General features: G+C 37.6%; 1 protein-coding gene across 2 annotated transcripts in view; it reads left to right on the plus strand.

The window, feature by feature from the left end:
* Window positions 1–20,771, plus strand: part of dntt (deoxynucleotidyltransferase, terminal) — a 62,140-nt gene that overhangs the window by 18,962 nt on the left and 22,407 nt on the right. For both annotated transcript variants that reach the window (XM_088916807.1, XM_088916806.1), the window contains 4 exons: window positions 109–241; window positions 10,725–10,827; window positions 15,883–16,113; window positions 17,621–17,704. In XM_088916807.1, coding sequence (XP_088772933.1) covers window positions 109–241; window positions 10,725–10,827; window positions 15,883–16,113; window positions 17,621–17,704 — 551 coding nt within the window. The remainder of the gene's footprint in view (window positions 1–108; window positions 242–10,724; window positions 10,828–15,882; window positions 16,114–17,620; window positions 17,705–20,771) is intronic.

Raw genomic sequence — 20,771 nt, forward strand, 5'->3', positions numbered from 1 at the left:
TTCATACATAACATCTGCTATGCCCCATTATACAACAGAGCAGATAAGTGCTGAGTGAATGCTGGATGGATAGGTTAATGAATGTTTTTATTTCTCCGCCTTCTACAGGTTTTCTGTACTATGATGATATTTCAGCTGCTGTCTGTAAAGCAGAAGCCCAAGCAATTGGACAGATTGTAGAAGAAACAGTTCGCTTGATTGCGCCAGATGCAATCGTGACTCTAACTGGTGGCTTTAGAAGGTAAAGTTCAAAGACATACAGACATTCAATATCTCATATGCAACACAACCAAAGAGTCATCTTAATAAGATGGTCAATGTCTGGCATGTAATTATCAAAAGGAGAAAATTAAAGAGAACAAATGCTGATCAGAGACTCGTACCTATTGGTCAACTGAAAGAGCTTTAGCATTCAACTCTGTGTGTGACTCCTGCTAGCAGTAAAACCAGCCTTTGAGTATTCACTCATGGGCTGACTAAGCATTTAAATGAATATCTGGAATATCCTGCTCTTCTTCTAGACAAGTGAAATCCTTAAATGTAATGTACACATCCTCAGTGTACTGGTCAAACAAGTAGAAAGTAGCACAAAAGTAGAAAAGACTGACATTTAATATTCCTATAGGCCTTACATACTGTATAATGTATTTTGGGTTTTTGGAGTCAGCCTTAGAATCATGTAACCATCTCCCAAATGAACAATAATGCCATTCTGATTTGTTTGTATTTTATTGTGCAAAATGTACAGTATCAGATCATTTCAAAAGCTGTGTGAACCATCATGGGGTTTGGGTTACAACGGGTTGAATATGAAACATACAGGTCTGGATCCATCATCTCCTTTTCTGCACTGTGACTCAAAAAAACATTTGAGTTGGTATTAGCTAAGTAAAAACTGTATCCTAGATAAATACCTAAGCATTAGGAAACCCAGATTATCATCCATCCATCCATTTTCTAACTACTTTATCCAATACAGGGTCACAAGGGAGCTGGCAAGGCACCAGTCCATCGCAGGGCACACACAGATACAGACACTCACTCAGTCAATTTTCCCAGAAGCCAATTCACCTCTCAGTGTGCCTTTAGAATGTGGTAGGAAACTGGAGTATAGATCAAAAACCCACACAAACACAGGAAAGACATCCAAACTCCACACGGATAGAAGTCTGGGAACAGAACCTTGGGCCCTAGCACTACAAAGCAGCAATGCTATCCACTGTACCACTACCACCATGTCTCTGTGGTACCCTGCTAAGAGTCATTCTTTTGGAAAAGTTTAAAATCCTACTACTTCCGCCAAACACCATGGATCATCATTTTAAAGAACTGCCAGTAGAAGGAATGAGTCTGGGCACGTCAAGACACTGATTATTCATCCACTAGGAATACTGTTATTTTCATCTTTGTCTTGTACGGTTCTTAGCAAGTCCAGAGTAATTACAGACTGTGTTTGTCTGTAGAAGCCATCTGAGAGCTTTCCTGAAAACTCTCCAGCTTGATGATACAGTACCACTCCATGGGTAACGGGTAGTTCTTACACTATAGACTTTCGTCAGTATAAAAACACAAAGCTGCATTTAGGCAATTGCCCCCTAGCTTTTTCGGCATACTGCTGAGCAAATTAATAAGCAAAAAGAACTTGGTTTGGGATTTTTATTTGCCCTGAGAAAGATTTTAATTTCAGCAATTACTTAATGCTAACAGAAATAAACCACTAAGCTGAGGTCTTTTGTTTTATTTTAATGGGTCTGCCAAAGGTTTAATGTTTAACCTGCAGTCCTCTTTGTTCTGATCTTTTTTTTCTGATTGTGAGACTTTGAAAAAACACCTTTGTCTTTTGATATACTGTATTGGGTGTAAATTAAATTAAAAAAGGGAATTTATCTTTAGAGGCTTAGAAAATGTATAAGGTTACACAACAATACCCATGCAAGCCCTGACTGAAGAAACAGAGTAGCATGTGTGCAGTTAAAGCTTGTTTTGTTGTTCATAGGTTCCTCTATATTCATATTGTAACACAAGTAATTATTCTCTGGTTTCTCCCTGCTTTGCATACTACTAATGTACAGGTATCTGTATTACTTAATATATATGCTTAATATCATATCACCCTGCAATTCCCAACTGGCAGCCCACTGAAGCTCAGCAGGTGTAAGCCTGGTCAGTACCAGGATGGGAGACCTCCTGGGAAAAACTAAGGTTGCTGCTGGAAGAGGTGTTAGTGGGGGAAGCAGGGGGCGCTCACCCTGCAGTCAATGTGGGTCCTAATGCCCCAGTATAGTGACGGGGACACTATACTGTAAATAAAAGGCACCGTCCTTCAGATGAGATGTAAAACTGAGGTCCTGACTCTCTGTGGTCATTAACAATCGCAGGGCATTTCTCGAAAAGAGTAGGGGTGTAACCCTGGCGTCCTGGCCAAATTTCCCATTGGTCCTTACCAATTCTGTCCTCTTATTAATCCCCATCTATGTATTGGCTTCATTACTCTGTTCTCCTCCCCACTAATAGCTGTTATGTGGTGTGGTGAGCATACTGGCACATTGTGGCTGCCGCCAGGTGGATGCTGCACATTGGTGGGGGTGGAGGGGAGTCCCCATTACCTGTTAAGAGCTTTAAGGGGAGTGTCCAAAAAGCGCTATATAAGTGTAAGCTATTATTATTATTATTGGGATGGGTGGAAGGGGGCTTGAAATTCTGTTATGGAAAGGTACTGCTTTTAAAGAAGTAAATGAACTAGCTGTATGTGTGTAAAAATACTGTGTTGCAAAGTGCAAAGGATTCTTTTGTTGTTGTTCTAGAGGTCTAAAAAAATCTTAAAATATTTTTTCTATAATCATATTTTTTCATGATGTTTTATTAAAACCAACTTGTAGTGGTTACGATACTGATATTTCAGTGGTTTACCAATAACAAATAGCATTGAGGTATTTACTCCAGTACTTGTGCTGCATTAAATAATGCAAAACCAGCCTATTTTAAAAGGATGGGTTGTTTCTCCCTGGGACTGACAGTAATGCTGTTGTTTATTTAGTAGGCTGGAAGGCACTTTAAATGAAATTCTCTACACAGCAGGTATAAAAGAATGAAGCATACAAATTTTATCATTGTCTTGTTTTTACTTTGAACATTTTTCTTTTTTTTATCAGTCGAGAGATTTTAATCATGGAATTTTAATAGCAAATCTCCCTAAGTATAGATGAGTGGTGTTAAGACAACATTAATATATTCATCCTTCGGGCCACTCCAGTCATCTGAGGTATAGACTGGACACATTTTGCCTCTTGGCACTTCTGTCTAGAACAGAATCATGTAAAAAGGAGAAAATAAAATCTCATTACCATATATTGCCCATTACATAAAATTTACATTAAATTTTACAGTGTTGTACATAAAGAAATAAATGGTTATATTTTGTTCTGACAAAACAGAGGCCTAAGAAGACAATCAGCCCGCAACACAGTTAATAAAAAAATCAGTTAAAAACATGACAGGTTAGCGAGTTCAGACTAGTTCTAAAATCAGTCAGACAGCTGGATTCTGGTGGGCGATGTTTAGATGGCTTCAGGACTCCATTGAACCACAGAGAAATTGATTTCAGTACTGTGCAGTGTACAATGGAGTCATGTTCCAGACCTCTCCTGACAGTACTAATGAGATGAAGAGAGATTCAGCTGTTGAACCTGCATAGTCTATTTTCATATTAACGCAGGTTTTTCATTCTGGTCAATTCCCAGGAGACCCATGAAGTCACAAAGCTTTCCACTACCATGCTTCTCCAGGGGCTTTTATAATGTTTCTGCAAACTCTCAAACCTATACGACACACAGGAATAGTGACACTTGAAAAAAATGTATCTGTAGCATCTAGAAAAACTACTACAGGGAAAACATTTGAGCAGGTGTTAAAATAGAGTAAAAATGTTTATACTGGACAAGCGTTTCATGACAATGTAAGAAAAGGTGACATAAGAAAAAAACAGTCATAAAATCATGGCTTCTTTGGATGTACAGTGGGTATAGAAAGTCACCACCCCCTTTCAAAATGTGTACCTCTTGTTGTATGACACTCTGAAAATAAAAACAAATTAAATTAGGCTTGTTCCATTTCCAGTAACCCACATTAGCCAAGTGAAAATACAATTCTAAATCATTCTGAAAATTAATTAATATTAAAAACAGTAAAATACCTTATTTGGATAAGTGAACACCCCCCTTACAGATGCACTTGTAAACTTGCTCAGGTATAACCAATCACCTTACAGATCACACAACAAACTAATTGGCTCCCACCTGTGATCAATTGTGGTAATTTTGATAAGTTCAGAATAAAAGCAACTGTTTCTAGAGGATTCTCTGGGCTCGTTTGGGATGGCCCTAATGAGCTCCTTCCATGTGTGGAATGTGGAGTGTTAAGAGATGGTGTTAATGCAAGAGCACTGGAGCTCATTAGGGTATCCCAAAAGAAGTGGAGGGCGTATGGCACCAACCAGACCTTGCCTAGCTCAGGCCTTCCCTCCAAACTGGATGACTGAGCAAGAAGGAGACTGATCAGAGAGGCTACCAAGAGGCCGATGGCAACTTTGAGCGAGCTACAGAGCTTTATGGCAAAGACTGGTCATTGTGTGCATGTGACGACAATATCACCAGTGCTCCACAAATCTGGCCTGTATGGGAGGGTAGCAAGAAAAAAGCTAAATGTTTTTTTTGGGGGGTTTTCTAAAAAGCATGTTAAGGATTCTGTGGCCAAGTGGCAAAAGATGCAGTGGTCAGATGAGACCAAAATCTAACTTTTTAGCCGTAATGCAAAACAGTACGTCTGGCGAAAACCCAATACATCTTACCATCCAAAGAATACCATTCCTACAGTAAAGCACGGTGGCGGCAGCATTCTGTTGTGGGGGTGTTTCTCTTCAGCTGGGACTGGGGCTCTTGTCAGGATAGACAACAGAGTCCTGTGTGTATCTGGAATGGTCTACCATCTAAAACGCATCCAGCCAGTGATAGAAAACAGCTTGTGCAGATTGTGCAGATCAACCGACAGTCTACAGTTAGTCAACTGACATTCCAGTACAACATTGGTACCGAAATACCCATGAAAGAATACATAACTTATCACACCTTGACACGGATGGGGTATAGCGGCCAATGATCTTACAGAGTTCCACGTCTTTCAGCAAAAATCAACAAACTGTGGTTGTAGTGTGCTAAAGAACGAAAACATTGGACACGGGAGGATTGAAAAAACATTGCCTGGTCTGATGAATCCCGGTTCCTGCTATTTCACACTGATGGGAGGACTAAGGTATAGAGAAAACCATGAGTCCATGAGTCCATGCGCCCATCATACCATGTGTTAACATTGCAGACCGGTGGTGGTGTGATGCTGAGGGGTGTGTTTTCATGGCACACATTGGGCCCCTCGATGGAAGTGGAGCAACGTTCGAATGCCACAGGATATCTGAACATCATTGCCATTCAGGGGTGTCCTTTCATAGCAGCAGTGTATCCATCTGTGAAAGGCTGTTTTCAGCAGGATAATGCCCCATGCCACAAGGCTGAGATTGTCCAGGAATGGTTCCATGAACATGATAATGAATTTGGCTTAATACAGGGGTCTGTCCAGTCACCAGATCTCTATCCAAGCTATTCGGAGTTGAGATTCACTTCCAGTCAACTCAACACAACTGTGGGAAGCACTGGAGTCAGCATCGGCCAGCATCCCTGTGGAACGCTTTCGACACCTTGTTGAGTCTGTGTCCCGATGAATTGAAGCTGTTCTGAGTGCAAAAGGGGGTGCACTGCAATATTAGGAAGGTGTCCCTTATGTTTTGTACACTCAGTATACAGTAGATGCTCTAGATCAGTGGTTCTCAAAGTGTGGTCCGTGGAGCACCAGTGGTCTGGGAGCGTGTGCCAGGTGGTCTGCAGGGTGATCTAATCATCTTTCTTAAAAAGCCAAGTCCGCGCTGTTTAAGTCAAAGGAAAGAATATTGTAGTGTTCGCTATGAAGGGGCTCCCCCTAGGAGCACTGTTAAGAACTGCAAGCTGTAAAAAGTGGGAGGAGGGACTTGTGTGTTGATTATAGGTATCGGGGTTTCACCAGCCGTTAAGGGGCCTGTGTGTGTCAGTAATGTCAGTAGTGGGGCGAGCACCAGCCTAGTCGGCTTGGCTGGCTTGAGGGTCTGCCGGAAGGGCAAAGTTTCCATTTATTCTCCTTGGCTGTACCCTTCTGTTGCCTTTGTGTTTTAATGAAGCTTGAGTTATAGCGGAATGAAATGATGTCACACATTGAAAACGAGACGGTCAGTTTTGCGGCGACGTCCTTGCCGCCCTGCAGCAGTCTATTGTCGTTAGTGATGCTCGGGTCGGCTTTTTTTGACCCGCACCCGCCTGACCCGATTTAAAATGACAAAAGTACTGACCCGAAGACGGTCCGAACCCGCTCCATTACAAATTACACCGAACAATATTCGAACATTCATTTGATCAACGTTTATTGAAACAGCATATCCAGATTCCTTGTTTTAAACAGACCAAAGTAGCCTAGTCTTGTGACTGTCCTTTTTGTAAAGTGCTTCACAATCGATGCAGATAACGTAATCTGTGCTTTTTCCCCCTGTTGTGCTGACTAGCTCGCCAAACATCTCCCACCTGACACTTTTTTCTCTCTCTCTTTTTTATTTTTATCTCACTGTTCTGGAGTTGTCCTGTCTGCTCTAACGAGGTTGCCATTACTGTATTGTTTTCTTTGTAATACACTGCTTACGTTTTGTCCCGCTTTGCCTTGTGATACAACCAATTGGGGCTTAAATATGGTAAAACGTCAGTTTTAAGCCTTAAAATAACTTTAAGATACAAACGGTCGGTTTTTGTTATATATCAACCCGCACCCGTCCAACCCGATCTAAAATCTTTTTTTTGAACCCGAGTCAACCCCGTACATCACTAGTTGTCATGACTGCGTGGTTACGCTGTTTACGTTTTGATATGTGAGTGTGGTTCGACCGTTGCACTGATTATCGTTCGTGCCGTTTTGTTCTTACTTTTGAATATCTTTGATAGAAAGTTAAAGGTGTAATTTAAAGAAGCAGTCTAAACAGAAGGTTTATTATGGAGCACTGGCTCAAATCTGGGACTCCGAACCGCAAATATAGCGACTACAGTGACAGGGCAAGTGCAAGTAAGATGCAGAATAGGAGTGAAAATGCGAGTGAGGTAATTTGTGAACCATACCAGCAATGCTGTAATTCTAATTCCAACAGATTGATAAATGTGATGTTCAACGAAGCAGAAGGTGTGCTTGATGTGATGTCTTCATCCGGGCATGAGAGTTGTCCAGCTTGGATCCAGATATCACTTCTCTGATTGCTCATCAAAAGCAGCTCCATTCTTCACATTAACTTTTGAAGTAATAAAAACATTTGGAAAATATACAGCATTGTTTGTAAAAATATAAGTACTTTTCATAAAATTTAATTCTATATTAGTTATTTGTAGTACATTAATAGGTGATGATTTTTACAGGGTAAGAAGTGGATGTAGGCATAGGTGGTCCACCACATCTGTGACTTGGTGTAAGTGGTATGTGGACCATAGAACTTTGAGAATCACTGCTCTAGATGATACTTCAATTAAAAAAACACACAAAAGGTGATACCTGTATATTTAAACTGCACACATTTATTGTTTGTGAACTGTCTATCAGTGCCTTTATGAATGTATTTAACTTTTCAAGTAAACATGTTGGGTTGCAGGAGCAAGCAATGCTAAATAATTCTAAGTTGTCAAGGTGTGCCATTAGTGAAGAAACATTTCATCAATGGGAAAAAAGCTCCTGTCATATTGTCACATTTTATGCTGATGGTAGTTGATTTAAATGCAGAATATGCACAGATGTGTGGCAGTTAGATGCCATTTCCAGTTCTGAGGTACACATGCACCAGCTGAGCATACTAGTTTTATTTTTTTTAAAAGCATAATCCATTTGTGCTTAAGTGTACATGGTTGCAGAAATAAATTGGATTTTTAAATTAATCTGTTCAAAGACAAATTTTCAAATGTTTTTAAGGAGGTACACAAAATGTACATATTTGCAAGCACAGCAAAGTGCATCCTGTACTAATACATTTTAAATTACTCAATAGTATGCAGGGACATACGTTTGTCTGCTGTTTTTCCAGTTAAGACAGTGGTAGAAAGTATCCTGAGATTGCAGGTGCTTTTGTACTGCTGAATCAGCCAGTAGAGAATCCAATAATATTCTTCCTCTTGTTTTAGAGTTGTCAAAGAGGAAGAGTTTTAACCTTTTTCCTCATGGTTTGCTTCAATCATTTGTCCTTTGTGGAAACCAACACTCTGCTGATCATATTGAATTTGAAATTGCAACTGCAAAAATGTTTTTAAAACAAGGAAATATGAAATGGTGTTAACAGGAATAATGAGTGAGGTGAGGTATGACAGACAAGAAGACTTGAGAAGATGTCCTACAGTGTAATGCATCTATACAGTGGATACAGTACACGCATACAAATGCACATTTTTCACCTGATATATTTCCTTGTATTCATAATCTTGCAGCAGGAAACAGATTCCTGAATTTATTTCCAGTAGCAGAAAATGACAGCAATTCAAGACTCACAATAAATAAACTGCTTGAATTTCAATTTCATGCTTTTAGAGAGTAGCATATGAGATAAAAGTTTATTTTCTTTTTTTCACTGATTAAACATGAAGCCCAGGTTTCATTTATTTTAATCAAAATGTTTCTAGTTGATGTCCCCCGTGTTAAAGTGAATTTCAAATTTCTTGGCATGGCTCATTGAATTCTAAATGCTGAGTATTTCATGTTTCCTACAATGAATTAGGCATGGTGTGATGACCTTTCTAGACTTCTCAACTGCTTCTGCCTGACAAATGATTTCTTTCTGCTTTTCATCTGTCATTCTTTACAATTCTTGTTGATTAGGATATCAAATACGATTCACACTGAGGAATTGACTACAAAGTAATCCTGCACTTTATTTTCCTGCATTTGTGCTACACATGCTGTTTTGTTTAATGCAATCATTTGGAAAATAGAAAGTACATTAATAAATATAACTTATTAAAATCCTTTTAACTCCCATTCAAACAATGGTATGGTCCCTTTGAAGTCTATCCAGATGAATAGACTGTTCTGAACACAGTTGAAGAAGGGAGTTAACACTGGTCTGGATTTCCACTGTACATAACAAATTCCCAATCCCTTGCTTGCAAGGTATTGAGACTCATAATCACTAATTACTGTCTTTAGAATTATGCAATGGATTTGAATATCAAATAGAAAAGAGCTGAATTTCAGACAATACCTAATCAGGTTATGCCCAGCAGTTTTCCTTGCTGTGTTAATTACACACGCGATTGTTACAGTATATTGTACATGTGTTGTTGGAGCAGCACTGACTTTGGTGTTGTCTGACGCTAGATATGTAAATGAAGCCTTTCTCCTCCAGGAGGAATTTCTCAGCTTGAAATGATCCTGGAAGGCTAACTGTAGTGCAGTGCCAGATCTTTACAATTGGAAAAACTAGAAAGGAAGTCTCAGACATATTAACTCATATTGCCATCCCAAGACTTGTCTTGTCTTTTTATGACAAGATATATCCAATGGTTGCTCTACTTGAATACTTTTTAAAAATGCATTTGATATCTGACAACAAAATTAAGTTTGCCTATGTTTCCAAATGTTTTAAAATGCTGGACATACAGTATACTTATGTTCTCACTTTGTTGTTTTCATGAATCAGTGGGATTAGCCACTAATTTCTGATTAATGGGTGCACTTACAATATACAGTGCTCAGAAAATAAGTGTGACCCACTGATTTATGATGGAGTGGGGCATCATAAACAGGTCTAGGTCAGACACACAATTCCTTGATAAGGTAAAGAGATTGTACACTTGTATTGACAGCGAAACAAAAGTTAAAGTTGCTCTTTGAGCTAACTAACTAGACTTCATCAAAAATCCCTCACTATCGGTAGCAGCTTACTGGTTCCAAAAAAAAGGCTCTCTGAGACTCCTCTAAAAACTCATGTGTCTAGAACTCAAAAGCTCAACATTCACATTCTTTTTTGCTTGCTTGGTCAGTCAGTCATTCAGTCAGTTGCTTCTGTCTCTCCCTCTGGCGCAGTCTGCATTTCAGGACATCTGCCCTCTCTTTCCAGACAGCAGATGCTGACTGACACTGAAAGCTTCAGATTCCTAGTTTTTAATAAATCACCCAACCAATTGTCTTAAACCAGTTGGTCAGGTGACTGTGAACAGCAGGTCTTTCCTCACAGATTTTCTGCCAATGTAGTTCAGACAGTAGTCTCCATTTTGTCTGAACTGACCTCTCCCAGCAATATCATTTTCGTGCAAACACTTTTGCAAACACAGCTTTGTAGTCTGAGCGGTAAGGAAAAATAATGCTACTGTTTCTGTTTTAATGCAATTATTTTATAATAATCCAATTATGTAAAATAATAATGATTCTGAAAGCTGTGCCAAGAAAAGCTTTTAAGTCAACGATGTAGAAACAATTAGTTGTTTAAAAATAAAATCTTCGGAATACCATATTTAGCAGTACTATAGTACTGAGGACAAGTCTTAAGAAGTTTAAGAAGTGTTACTGAAGAGGAAACTTTGCCTGTCTTCACCATTATGCATATTTTAAATTTGATTATTTTCTCTTTTTAGGGGAAAGGAGTGTGGCCATGATGTGGATTTTCTAATCACCACTCCTGAGATGGGGAAGGAGGTGTGGCTGCTCAATAGATTGATTAACAGACTGCAAAATCAGGTATAGGACACTCATATCTGTATGATCAAATACAGGGGGTGACTGAAATTTGTCACTTTAAAAACACCCTTTCTTCTTCATATAACAGAATGAACATCGTGTTGATTTCAACATTTTTTACTTTTCAGTGTATGAACTCTCTTTTATGGCAATACTGTATCTCTGCAATGACTGAATTCCTTGAGTGAATTCAGTTTTAAATTGGATTTGGAAACGTGAAAGTGTGTGGCAACAAAGGCAGCACACACTGAATTTTTTTACATTGTCTTGGCCTGCACTGGGAGAGGGAGGTTGCTCTGTACACACAAAAAGACACAGGTTCATTAATTCATGCTGTAAAAGTAGGACAAGCCATTGGTAAAATGTAATTGACTCTTAGCTGGAGATATGACATTCCTCTCTTGAGAATGTTGCTGACAAAACAACAGGACCGAAGTTGAACAAATCCTGCCAGAGTCCCTGCTCATTTCATATAATAAAGCAAAACAAATTCTGATTGTGAGCCATTAGTACTGAGCGGAAGCGTCACGACAATCTGCAATTTCCAAGCTCATCCTTTGTTCTCAAACAGAGTAGGAAGGAGTAAACAGATAAGTGGGGCTATGAATATTAAAGAGCGGTAGTAAGAAGAAGAAAGGATAACAGAGGAAGAGGTGGGTGAACTGCAGTCAACACAGACAGAAAGCATAAAAGTAAGGGGCTCGAGATTGTCAGGTGCATCCAGGCAATGGAAGGTAAAAAAGACTTGATTATACATTTCAACACAGGCTGCCTGTTAGATTTCTTACAGGGTGAAGACACCATGACACTTTGTTGAAACAGAGAAGATATTAGCAGCATTGATTTGTAATGTGTTTCTGAATACTTGGGAAAGGCTGAATTAAGGAGCATGTGCTTTGGTAGCATTTATATATTTTTGTGAGAAGGTCCCTATGTATATTCAGCAAAGAAATCAATCATAATGAGGGGGCTAAAGGAATATAAAAGGAATGTGTCCCTCAATGCCAATGGTATCCCTGAAGTCCTCACTGTAAACGTATAGTAAAAAAAAGAGAAAAACATTTGATGAAGTGTTGGTTTCTGAAGCTTGGCTGCAGGCCCTTCTTTGTCATTGCTAGATTTAAAAATAAACTCAATTTTTTTATTGCCTCAGAGGTCCAGATCTACAGACAATTAGCTTGGCTCTCTCCATCACTACCTAACCAAAAATAAACACTGCACGTTGAGATATTTTCATCAAGTGTTATGAAGGTTCACTTCAGATGGAGAGGAATTTAGAGCCAAGCAGATAAGGGTAAATGGTTTGATACAAAAGGACGAGTTATGTGCGTTCTGTGGAATAGATGCTGTAAAACCTGACAGATCCCTGGAGACTCTGGAAGCAGTGATTAAGTGGAGGTAACAGAGGTTGACTTTAAGTCTTGTAACCTTGTCATCCACAATCTCACCCTCAAGGAGCAAGCTATCACAGAGGCCTAATATTATAGCCTTTTTTAGCCCGTGGGGTGGGAAAATATATCTTTCCCAAAAATGTCCTTGTAAAAAATGTGCCTGATAAATTTTGAGTCATAAAATGTTACTTGCAAGCCATGGTGAAGGTTATGTCTCAGGTTGCAGTAAAAATGAAAACTGCTTTAAAAATCATATAGTACTAAGCACTTTAAAATCATACCTGAGACATATATAAAAATATAGACATATTGGTGTCTATGCTGTCATTCAAAAAAGGCCATTGCAATCATGAAACACATCTATAACAATTTTAAGCAAGGGTTTTCAATGATTTGTAGTTTAATATACTTTTTTATATATAATTATGTGTTATATATTTATGTAGTATTAATTAAACTGTCAGTTCTATGTTTTACTACACAATATGCTTAAATTACAGTGCCACTTCAAGAGAAATTCAGTAAGAATGTACTTTTGACTATTTTGTACTGGATTACTACCAAGCCAACAAAAATTATAAGCAATTTTGTTTTTCTGACAGAACATTTAAAACAAAATGAGGAGGCAATCAGCTGGATTCATGAAAAAGAATCAATGTACTGTAAATGTAAAAAAAAGAAAAACTGTCAAATCAAGTTTTTTATTCTTACTGCGGACCTGAAATATTTTTATGAAGACCATTTGAAGAGGTTTAAATTAATATGGCTATGTATTTCTCTCTTTTTTTTGTAGCGACTCACAAAGTGCTTCTACACTTTTATAGAACAATTGCATTTTTTTGCAATCACAGTATCTGCAATATCTTTGTTATTTGTGTTGGCACACAGGCTGTTTCAGTAACACTACAATTACCAGTCCGTGCCTCTGTTGCTGCTTTGCCTTCTTTAAATTTTGAAATAGAAGATGAAATGCTACTGTTTTGATGAATACATCAGTGTTCCTTTGAATGAAACAGGCGCAATACCTTGTGGAAATTATTTGTTAATAATACCTGCACAGAAGAAAGAAAGGTTTTCAAATGCCTGCAACATGAGCTTCAGATTACTTCCAAATATCTAGAAGATGCTAATACTGTGAGCAAACCGTAAATCAAAAGAAAACAAAACATTCAGACAAATTCTAAAGCTTGCATAGTAATCTACCTCTTAAAGGGATTATCAATCTTTCTTTCTTTGAGAAATGACATTTGATCCAGACTTTTATGTTTACTTATCTAGGGCTGAACAATGACAGTTACATGCTGTTCACACTTGTCTGCAGCAATGTCTGATGACATTCCAGAAAACAACAAAAACTGACCTTTCAGTTTTCACAAGGTTGCCCCACATATTTATTTTTCTTCCAGCTATGAATAAATTAACTTCAGATAGCTTTAAATATTTTGTATCAAAAAAAGATAGGAACAACCACTTTAAATTTGTAAACTGATTTTAGAAAATTAGGTTACATATGTTACTGTGTGAACCGCATTTAACATATTCAGGTCAGCTTTTCTGAATATTTTTTAGGGAAAATGGGTATTCTGACCCCTTTTCAGGAAAACCAAGTAGGATTATAGAGAGGTACAGGATGCTTATCAGTTTCAATATCTGCATTTGTTATAGATCTCAAGCTCAGAAGGAAATACATTCCATAAAACATTCCCTATAATTGTGATAGCAAAAACAAAACACTGTGTTTTTTAGATTGGGAATAACTCTACTTCTGCTTTCACACACAGCAAATTTCAGTCAGATTCTCTGACGTTTGTGGTGGGACTGAAGAGAGCTGCGATGATTGATTTGAGATTCTGTGTGGAAGTCAGTTTGCACTGATGTGTTATCTTAGCTCAGAAAGTTTGTGCAAGCTTACCTAATGGAAATTGCTAGTGTTTTTTCTGATACAGAGAAATCCGGTGAATTATTATGAAATTAAAAACTGAGTGGTGCAATATCATTGAGTATCTCAATGAAGCAGTTCCCTTGACAAAGTGGACGTCATTTTGGAAATGCAGCCTCCATTAATTCAGCTGCTATTTCTTTTTGAGACCTTTTTGAGAACTGCTGATATATGGGGGCTAAATAGGGTACTGTAACCTAACAATTACTGCTGGAGCTGGAATTAAATCGACAGTCTGTAATGTTAATCGCCTCAGCATTCACGAAACTGGGGAACTAAATAATAAACTTGGACTGGAACCCAAAGGAAATCAATTTAGCCTCCTGTTCATCCAAGGCCATTGGAGACGAATCTCATTCTTCTCATTCTTTAGAACGTCAATGTCTTACTTGAAGTGATTTTTTTCCAGTGCAACATTTAACTGCTAAGGATTGGAACTCCCTATGGTGTATACTGAAAACACATAATTTATTTTGTCTCATGCCAAGATGTTCTGTGGAATAATGAGCACTGATTTTTAATGCAGCACTAAAATTAGTAAGCTGCAGTACAAGGAAAAAAAAAGATTTTAATACTTTTGGAGATGTGTTATTTCAATTTGCTGTTTCTAACAAGATAAAATGTTGCAAATTACACCCCTGGAAATTATTAAATAATTATTACCTATCAAATTATAGTACCCTTTATTATGTACCTGTCATCTCCTACATAGTAATTATCTTACAATTCTATTATGCTATTAATATTAATATGCTTGCAAATTAAACATGCACAAATGTACTGTACAAAGACTTTTTCCATGTAGCTTGTTCAGTAAGAAAGAGTGTGTTCCAAATGCCAGCAGAGAACAGGGATATATAAAATCATTTTACTGTATGCATCAAATTTAAAGATGCACTTTGTCAGGGTTTTGTTATGGTTTCCCAATTTAAATAAAAATTACCATCTTTGCCTTGTGCAAAATGTTTATATGTAATGGTTTTATGATAATTCAGTGATTTTATAACTTGATATACAATACACTGTACACATTAACTATTATGGCCAAGTTCTTCTAAAATGATCTGACAACAATAGAAGTAAAGTAATAAAGATTTGGAAAGACTAAGCCTAAAGAGGATATTCTGACTAAAACAAAAATCAAGCATAATTTATAGCACAGTGTAGTTCCTAACATACTAGGTCATTGTCGAGAAATGGAGATCTGATTACTCAGGACATTACCCATCTAAGGAGGCAGCAGAAACAGAACTGATTTTTGAGCTTGGAAGTGTGGTTTTATAGAGGTGATTTGAAGTGCAAGCTTATCAAACAGTGATCTAATACATTTGGAATGGCAGTTTGGTATTGATTTTGATTTGATTTTTGTTGTTGACTGAAATTCCAAGTGCAGTAAGTGTAAATTAATCAGTTGCTGAAAGCTGAATTTTTTTAACATTTCAATGCACTTGAATCACTCAAAAAGTGCTTTAGGTTGTGTTGTTTAAAGGCACTGTGTATTTCAATGAGCAGTTGTGTTATGTCTGTCTCTGCACTGGTCAAATAGTAAACCACTTTACATTATGTAACGTTGTATATGTACAGTAACTTATCTGAGCTGACAATAGTTTTGCAATCTAGAATCAGTGTGGTCATGTCTGACAATTTCTTATTTAAAATATAACATATATAATTGTCACAAACTCATCTTTAACATGGTGTAATTATCATTCTTTCCCCTTCAAGGGCATTTTGCTGTATTATGATATTGTTGAATCTACATTTGACAAGACCAGACTGCCGTGCAGAAAGTTTGAGACAATGGATCACTTTCAGAAGTGCTTCGCTATAATCAAACTGAAGAAAGAGCTGGCGGCCGGCAGAGTGCAGAAGGACTGGAAAGCCATACGAGTGGATTTTGTTGTCCCCCCTGTGGATAATTTTGCTTTTGCACTCTTGGGCTGGACAGGCTCAAGGGTAAGGAGACACATTTTAATAGTACTGATGAAATCTGAAGAACATTGGTGCAAAGTACCATAATGGACAAAAAACAAACATAAAAAAGGCAATGGGAGATTGTGTTGAAAGAGAATTCTGGATTGCTTTGATGAGTCTGTAGAAGAAGGGTGATGAAGCCCCTGTTTACACATTTCAGGTGTTTTGTCAAATTGTTCTTAGTGTGTCAACTGTAATTACATTTTTTTGCACCTGGGAGATCTTCCATAATGCCTGCAAGAGATCTCAGTCCTGCGAGTTCCAAATCATGTCTCTTTAAAATGAAGTCAGAAGCTATCAAATGGACACTGCAGAAACATGTGGGGGCAATTCTCAGTTGTACTGTCTGGTTGGCTAGTGCTCTGTAGCCTCCAGACTTGAGCTGAAAAGGTCACTATGAATTAGTTCATGCACAAGTGGGAGCTGGAGTGGTATCTCTACAGTTCTGCTTCTGTAAAGGGACTTACAACAATTCAGGAATCTATAAAAAAGTCGATTCATTGCATCAGTGTTATGGGACAGGCCCATCAGCAGACGTCATTAAATTTTTTGTACTTCATTGGTACAACACAGAAGCACACGCAGCTGTCTTCTGTATTTCTGTGGTGAAACACAGCACGGTTTCTGTCTTCAATAGCACTAACAGACCTACTGAACTACAATAGGTTGCATATCAGCATTGGTTTACAAGGAGAGTACAACAGAGGAAAAGAGCAGACTGATATAATTGGATATTGTTTAAGAAAGTTCCAAGATCACTCCACAGTTTCCTGGTACTTTAGGCCTTGCTTCTCCACCTGATCTGCTGTGTAGTTTGCTGCTTGTAGCATAATGGCTACAATGTCCCAGTCTGTATTTAGATCTTTTTAGTATTGTTCAAGATGAATTGTGCTTGTATAAATACAAGGAATTAATATTTGTTGTACTCCACAGCAGTAAAAACCTTAGATAACCTTCAGAGAGGAAAGGAACAATTAAGAAAATTAAACATTTACCTTACGCATAGAGAAGGATATCAGCAAGTACAATGCATACCTGAATATTACTGCAAATGAAAATGTAAAATGCTTTTGAAAGAGATTAATAAATTGCATTTTGTAATGAATGCCCCAATGTGGATTTTGTGGAGATTAGTGACAAAGTGCTGTTGTACGAGAGAGTGTCTTTATTATCCCTGGGGGAGAGTTGTTTTACAGCAGCAGTGTTGGTGTACAGATGGACAGAAGGAAAAAAAAAGACAGGAACAACAATATACATACAATTTATACATACATATTTACATAGAAGGTAAAGTGTTAAGTAATGATATGGCTACAGGTCATAGTATATCTGTGGTGCATAGTATATCTTCAGGTCAAGAGGACACCAGTACAAGCTGCAGACAAAAAAGGTGGCTTTATGAACAGTATAATAATATCATACAGAGTCCTCTTAGAAATAAATAAATGAATCAATAAATAAGTTTACCTTTTCATGCATTTTTCTTTAGCAGTTTGAGCGAGACCTGAGAAGATTTGCACGTCGTGAGAGGAAGATGCTACTGGATAACCATGCCCTTTATGACAAGACTAAGGTACTTTAAGTATGAATGAATGTTTATACAGTCAATTATAATGGAAGAAAAAATTAGTATGACGTTGAGTCCTTTTACTGTACACTCTAGGCTACTGGTCATATAAAGGCAACCTAAGTACAGTAAATACTGAAAAGGCGATTTTCTTGTTTTTGGCAGTCACTTACTGGTCTTTGGGAAACCTCACTAAACAAATAAGTTTGTTTAAGCATTATAGAGCACTTGAAAATATATGTTATGCTTTACATTTGCAATTGAGACTTATTTACTTTGCTTAATTACACTTATTTTTTATATAAGTGATTTTTCCTTTACAAACCACAGAATATAACGTGATAAATCAGGAAGCATGTTTGGAAGCATACTGTACGTATTTTGTTTCGGTAACAAGAAATAAAGTTACAGAGATAATAGCATACACAGTTCCTTTAAAGAAATCCATTTTTGCTTTGTTCAGCTATGTATGCCAAATAAATGGGGGCAGTCCCACAGCCTCAGGGTTAATGATATAAAAAGTGGCTGATCTACATATTACATAGAAAGCTCTTTATGGAATGTGATAAACTCCTGATGTGCAATGGAATGTTTATCCAGGAATCTGAAATTATTATATATATATTAATCCATATATTAATATTTTAATCCATACATGTCCACATACAGTATAAGCATGTGGAGAATATATGAGGAACTGTTATGTTGTACAAAAGGTTTACATTATCAAAACAAATCATTCACTTTAAGATGATTCAGACAAAGGTCCTTATTCTGCTATTTAACTAGAAAAGTAATCACAGGACAGTAAACTTGCTGTTGCAGTATAGTTAGAAACATGTATTCTGATTATTGACGTGGAACTATCAGAGTTGAAGGTCAAGCAGTGCTCAGCTCTAATGCCAATGGCTCAATTGACATATTTCATGTTCACAAGGAATGCATTTGTACTCCTGAAATGGATTACAAAGCTCTGGCACTGAGCTTATCAAGAGGATTTAACTCATATAAAAGCTTCCAAAACTGCACTGCCAGGAATTAACACATTATCTAGACTTATTAGAGTATTATTTTTGCCCTTAGAAGATTGGGAATACTTGATAACAGATATTAGCATGAAAATAATGAAGATGTACTACTGTATGTGAATTGTCCATAGAGAAAAGATGCAGGTTCAACTCTGCATACACTTCATAACAGTACATTACATTAATTTAATATTGCACAGCTGTCCTAAAGTTATGTAGATTAAAGCTAATTGGATTAAGAACCAAACAATAAACTTCTGTTTTACCTTTCATGAGGTTAATTTAATGGCAATTAATGTATCAACCTTTAGAATATTTAATTTAACATACATTAATTTGAAATACTTGAAGTGAAAATAAAGACACTCCAGTTGCGAAAAAAAAAAACCAACCAATAACTACTTGGCCCTGAATGATGTACGTTCAGACCTCTCTGAATGGCATTACAAGGGCTCATCCATCTCCCTTTACAGTCAGTGAAATTCAGTAAAAGGGGACAGCCGGAATATGACTGAGGACTGCATACAGTATATATTCCCTGGGACTCTCTAATACAGAGTCTGTGAAAGGAATTGGATACAGTCTCAGAAATAGGGTTGGTTCATTTCATGTGTGGAATATAAATACATTGCTCCCCTACACTGTGCAATGAGTGACACGACATATTAACCAGGTTTTTTTTTAAATTTAGGATTTCCCTCTGCCTCTACACAGCGGCACATTAGAAAAAGCTGTCTGTCCCTAGGTTGATGTCCTCCTAATTAATAATACTCCCACCCTCCAAGATAATGCCCCCTGCCACACTTGGCCTTCAGGCACGGGTTCATGGGCAGTAACTTTTAAAATCTGGAAAACATAGCATGCAGTTTTTAATGAATCACTTTGATGTATTGAAGTACATCACCGGAACAGCAGACTGGACAAAACGGTAAATTTCACTGAGCGTGAAAATGCTCTGACAGAGGAAGAGTGCGATGTAGGATCAGATTAAACTAGCAAGGGAGTGATGCGAATGCTGCCTCTGCTCTGAAAGTTGTGCTCTTCTCATTCTAGCTGCCGACATACAGCTCTGGTGTACCGGGATGCTAGGCAGGTCTTCTGCACACATACATTCATATACTGTACATATGCACATGTTTATCCCACATACAGCAAGTGACTCCTGGTGAAGTGGAGATCACTAAGTGACTGAAGGGAAAAAACCTTGTCAAAATCAGGTCCTCATCAATTCTTCTGGGACACAGGTTAGCACAAAACTGGTGACAGTCGCATGACAGATGTAAAACCTTTAAACTCAGACAGACAAAATACGAATCCCCAGTGTGAAGCAAACAGGGGCCTCCATACAAAACCTACAAAAATGCCTTAAAAATTTATAATGCAATCCATGGAATGTATCTTTTTGAAGATCTTGCATTTGTTTTTTTTTTATTCTCCATTTGCAGAATTCAAGGTCAGATCCAAGGTTATTTTCTGATAGAATCATTTAACAATGTAGGCTCTTCATTAGCTCGTTCTCTGCGTTGGAGCTGTAATTAAGGTAATGAAGATCAATTAACTGTCTTGGTTACCAGTTAACTGGCACAGATAGTTGAATTTGCTTCTTCTTATTATGCCTGAAGCTGAGACAAGTGGCCCCGCTTTGTCCTTTGTTTAGCGAGGTCTTAATTAATTGGCTGAAGCAGAACATATGGAAACAGAATCTCAGATAATGAGGATTACTCCAGCGCAAGCCTGTTAATAGTCTGATCATTTTAAAACAAAAAGTAATTTCTTTTGTCTGAATTTGGTCAGGTGAGAAGATTTTGGATTTTTATGAAATAAGATTTTCTCTTGTATCTGCAGAACGTGTACTGTGATAAAACCACTAATGGAAACCTACTCACTCCCTTTTGCCAGGATTCACCAGTGACAGAAATCCAGAAGGTTTCACATTATAGTACAGTAATAAAAGACCCCTAAGAAAATTCACTTTCTGAAGTATGGAATTTTCACATTCCACAGACCAGACCCATATGACAGGCCTGTACAGTGTTTACATACTT

Source organism: Atractosteus spatula, chromosome 5, assembly GCF_055471065.1.
Source record: "Atractosteus spatula isolate fAtrSpa1 chromosome 5, fAtrSpa1.hap1, whole genome shotgun sequence".
Taxonomy (NCBI): Eukaryota; Metazoa; Chordata; class Actinopteri; order Semionotiformes; family Lepisosteidae; genus Atractosteus; species Atractosteus spatula.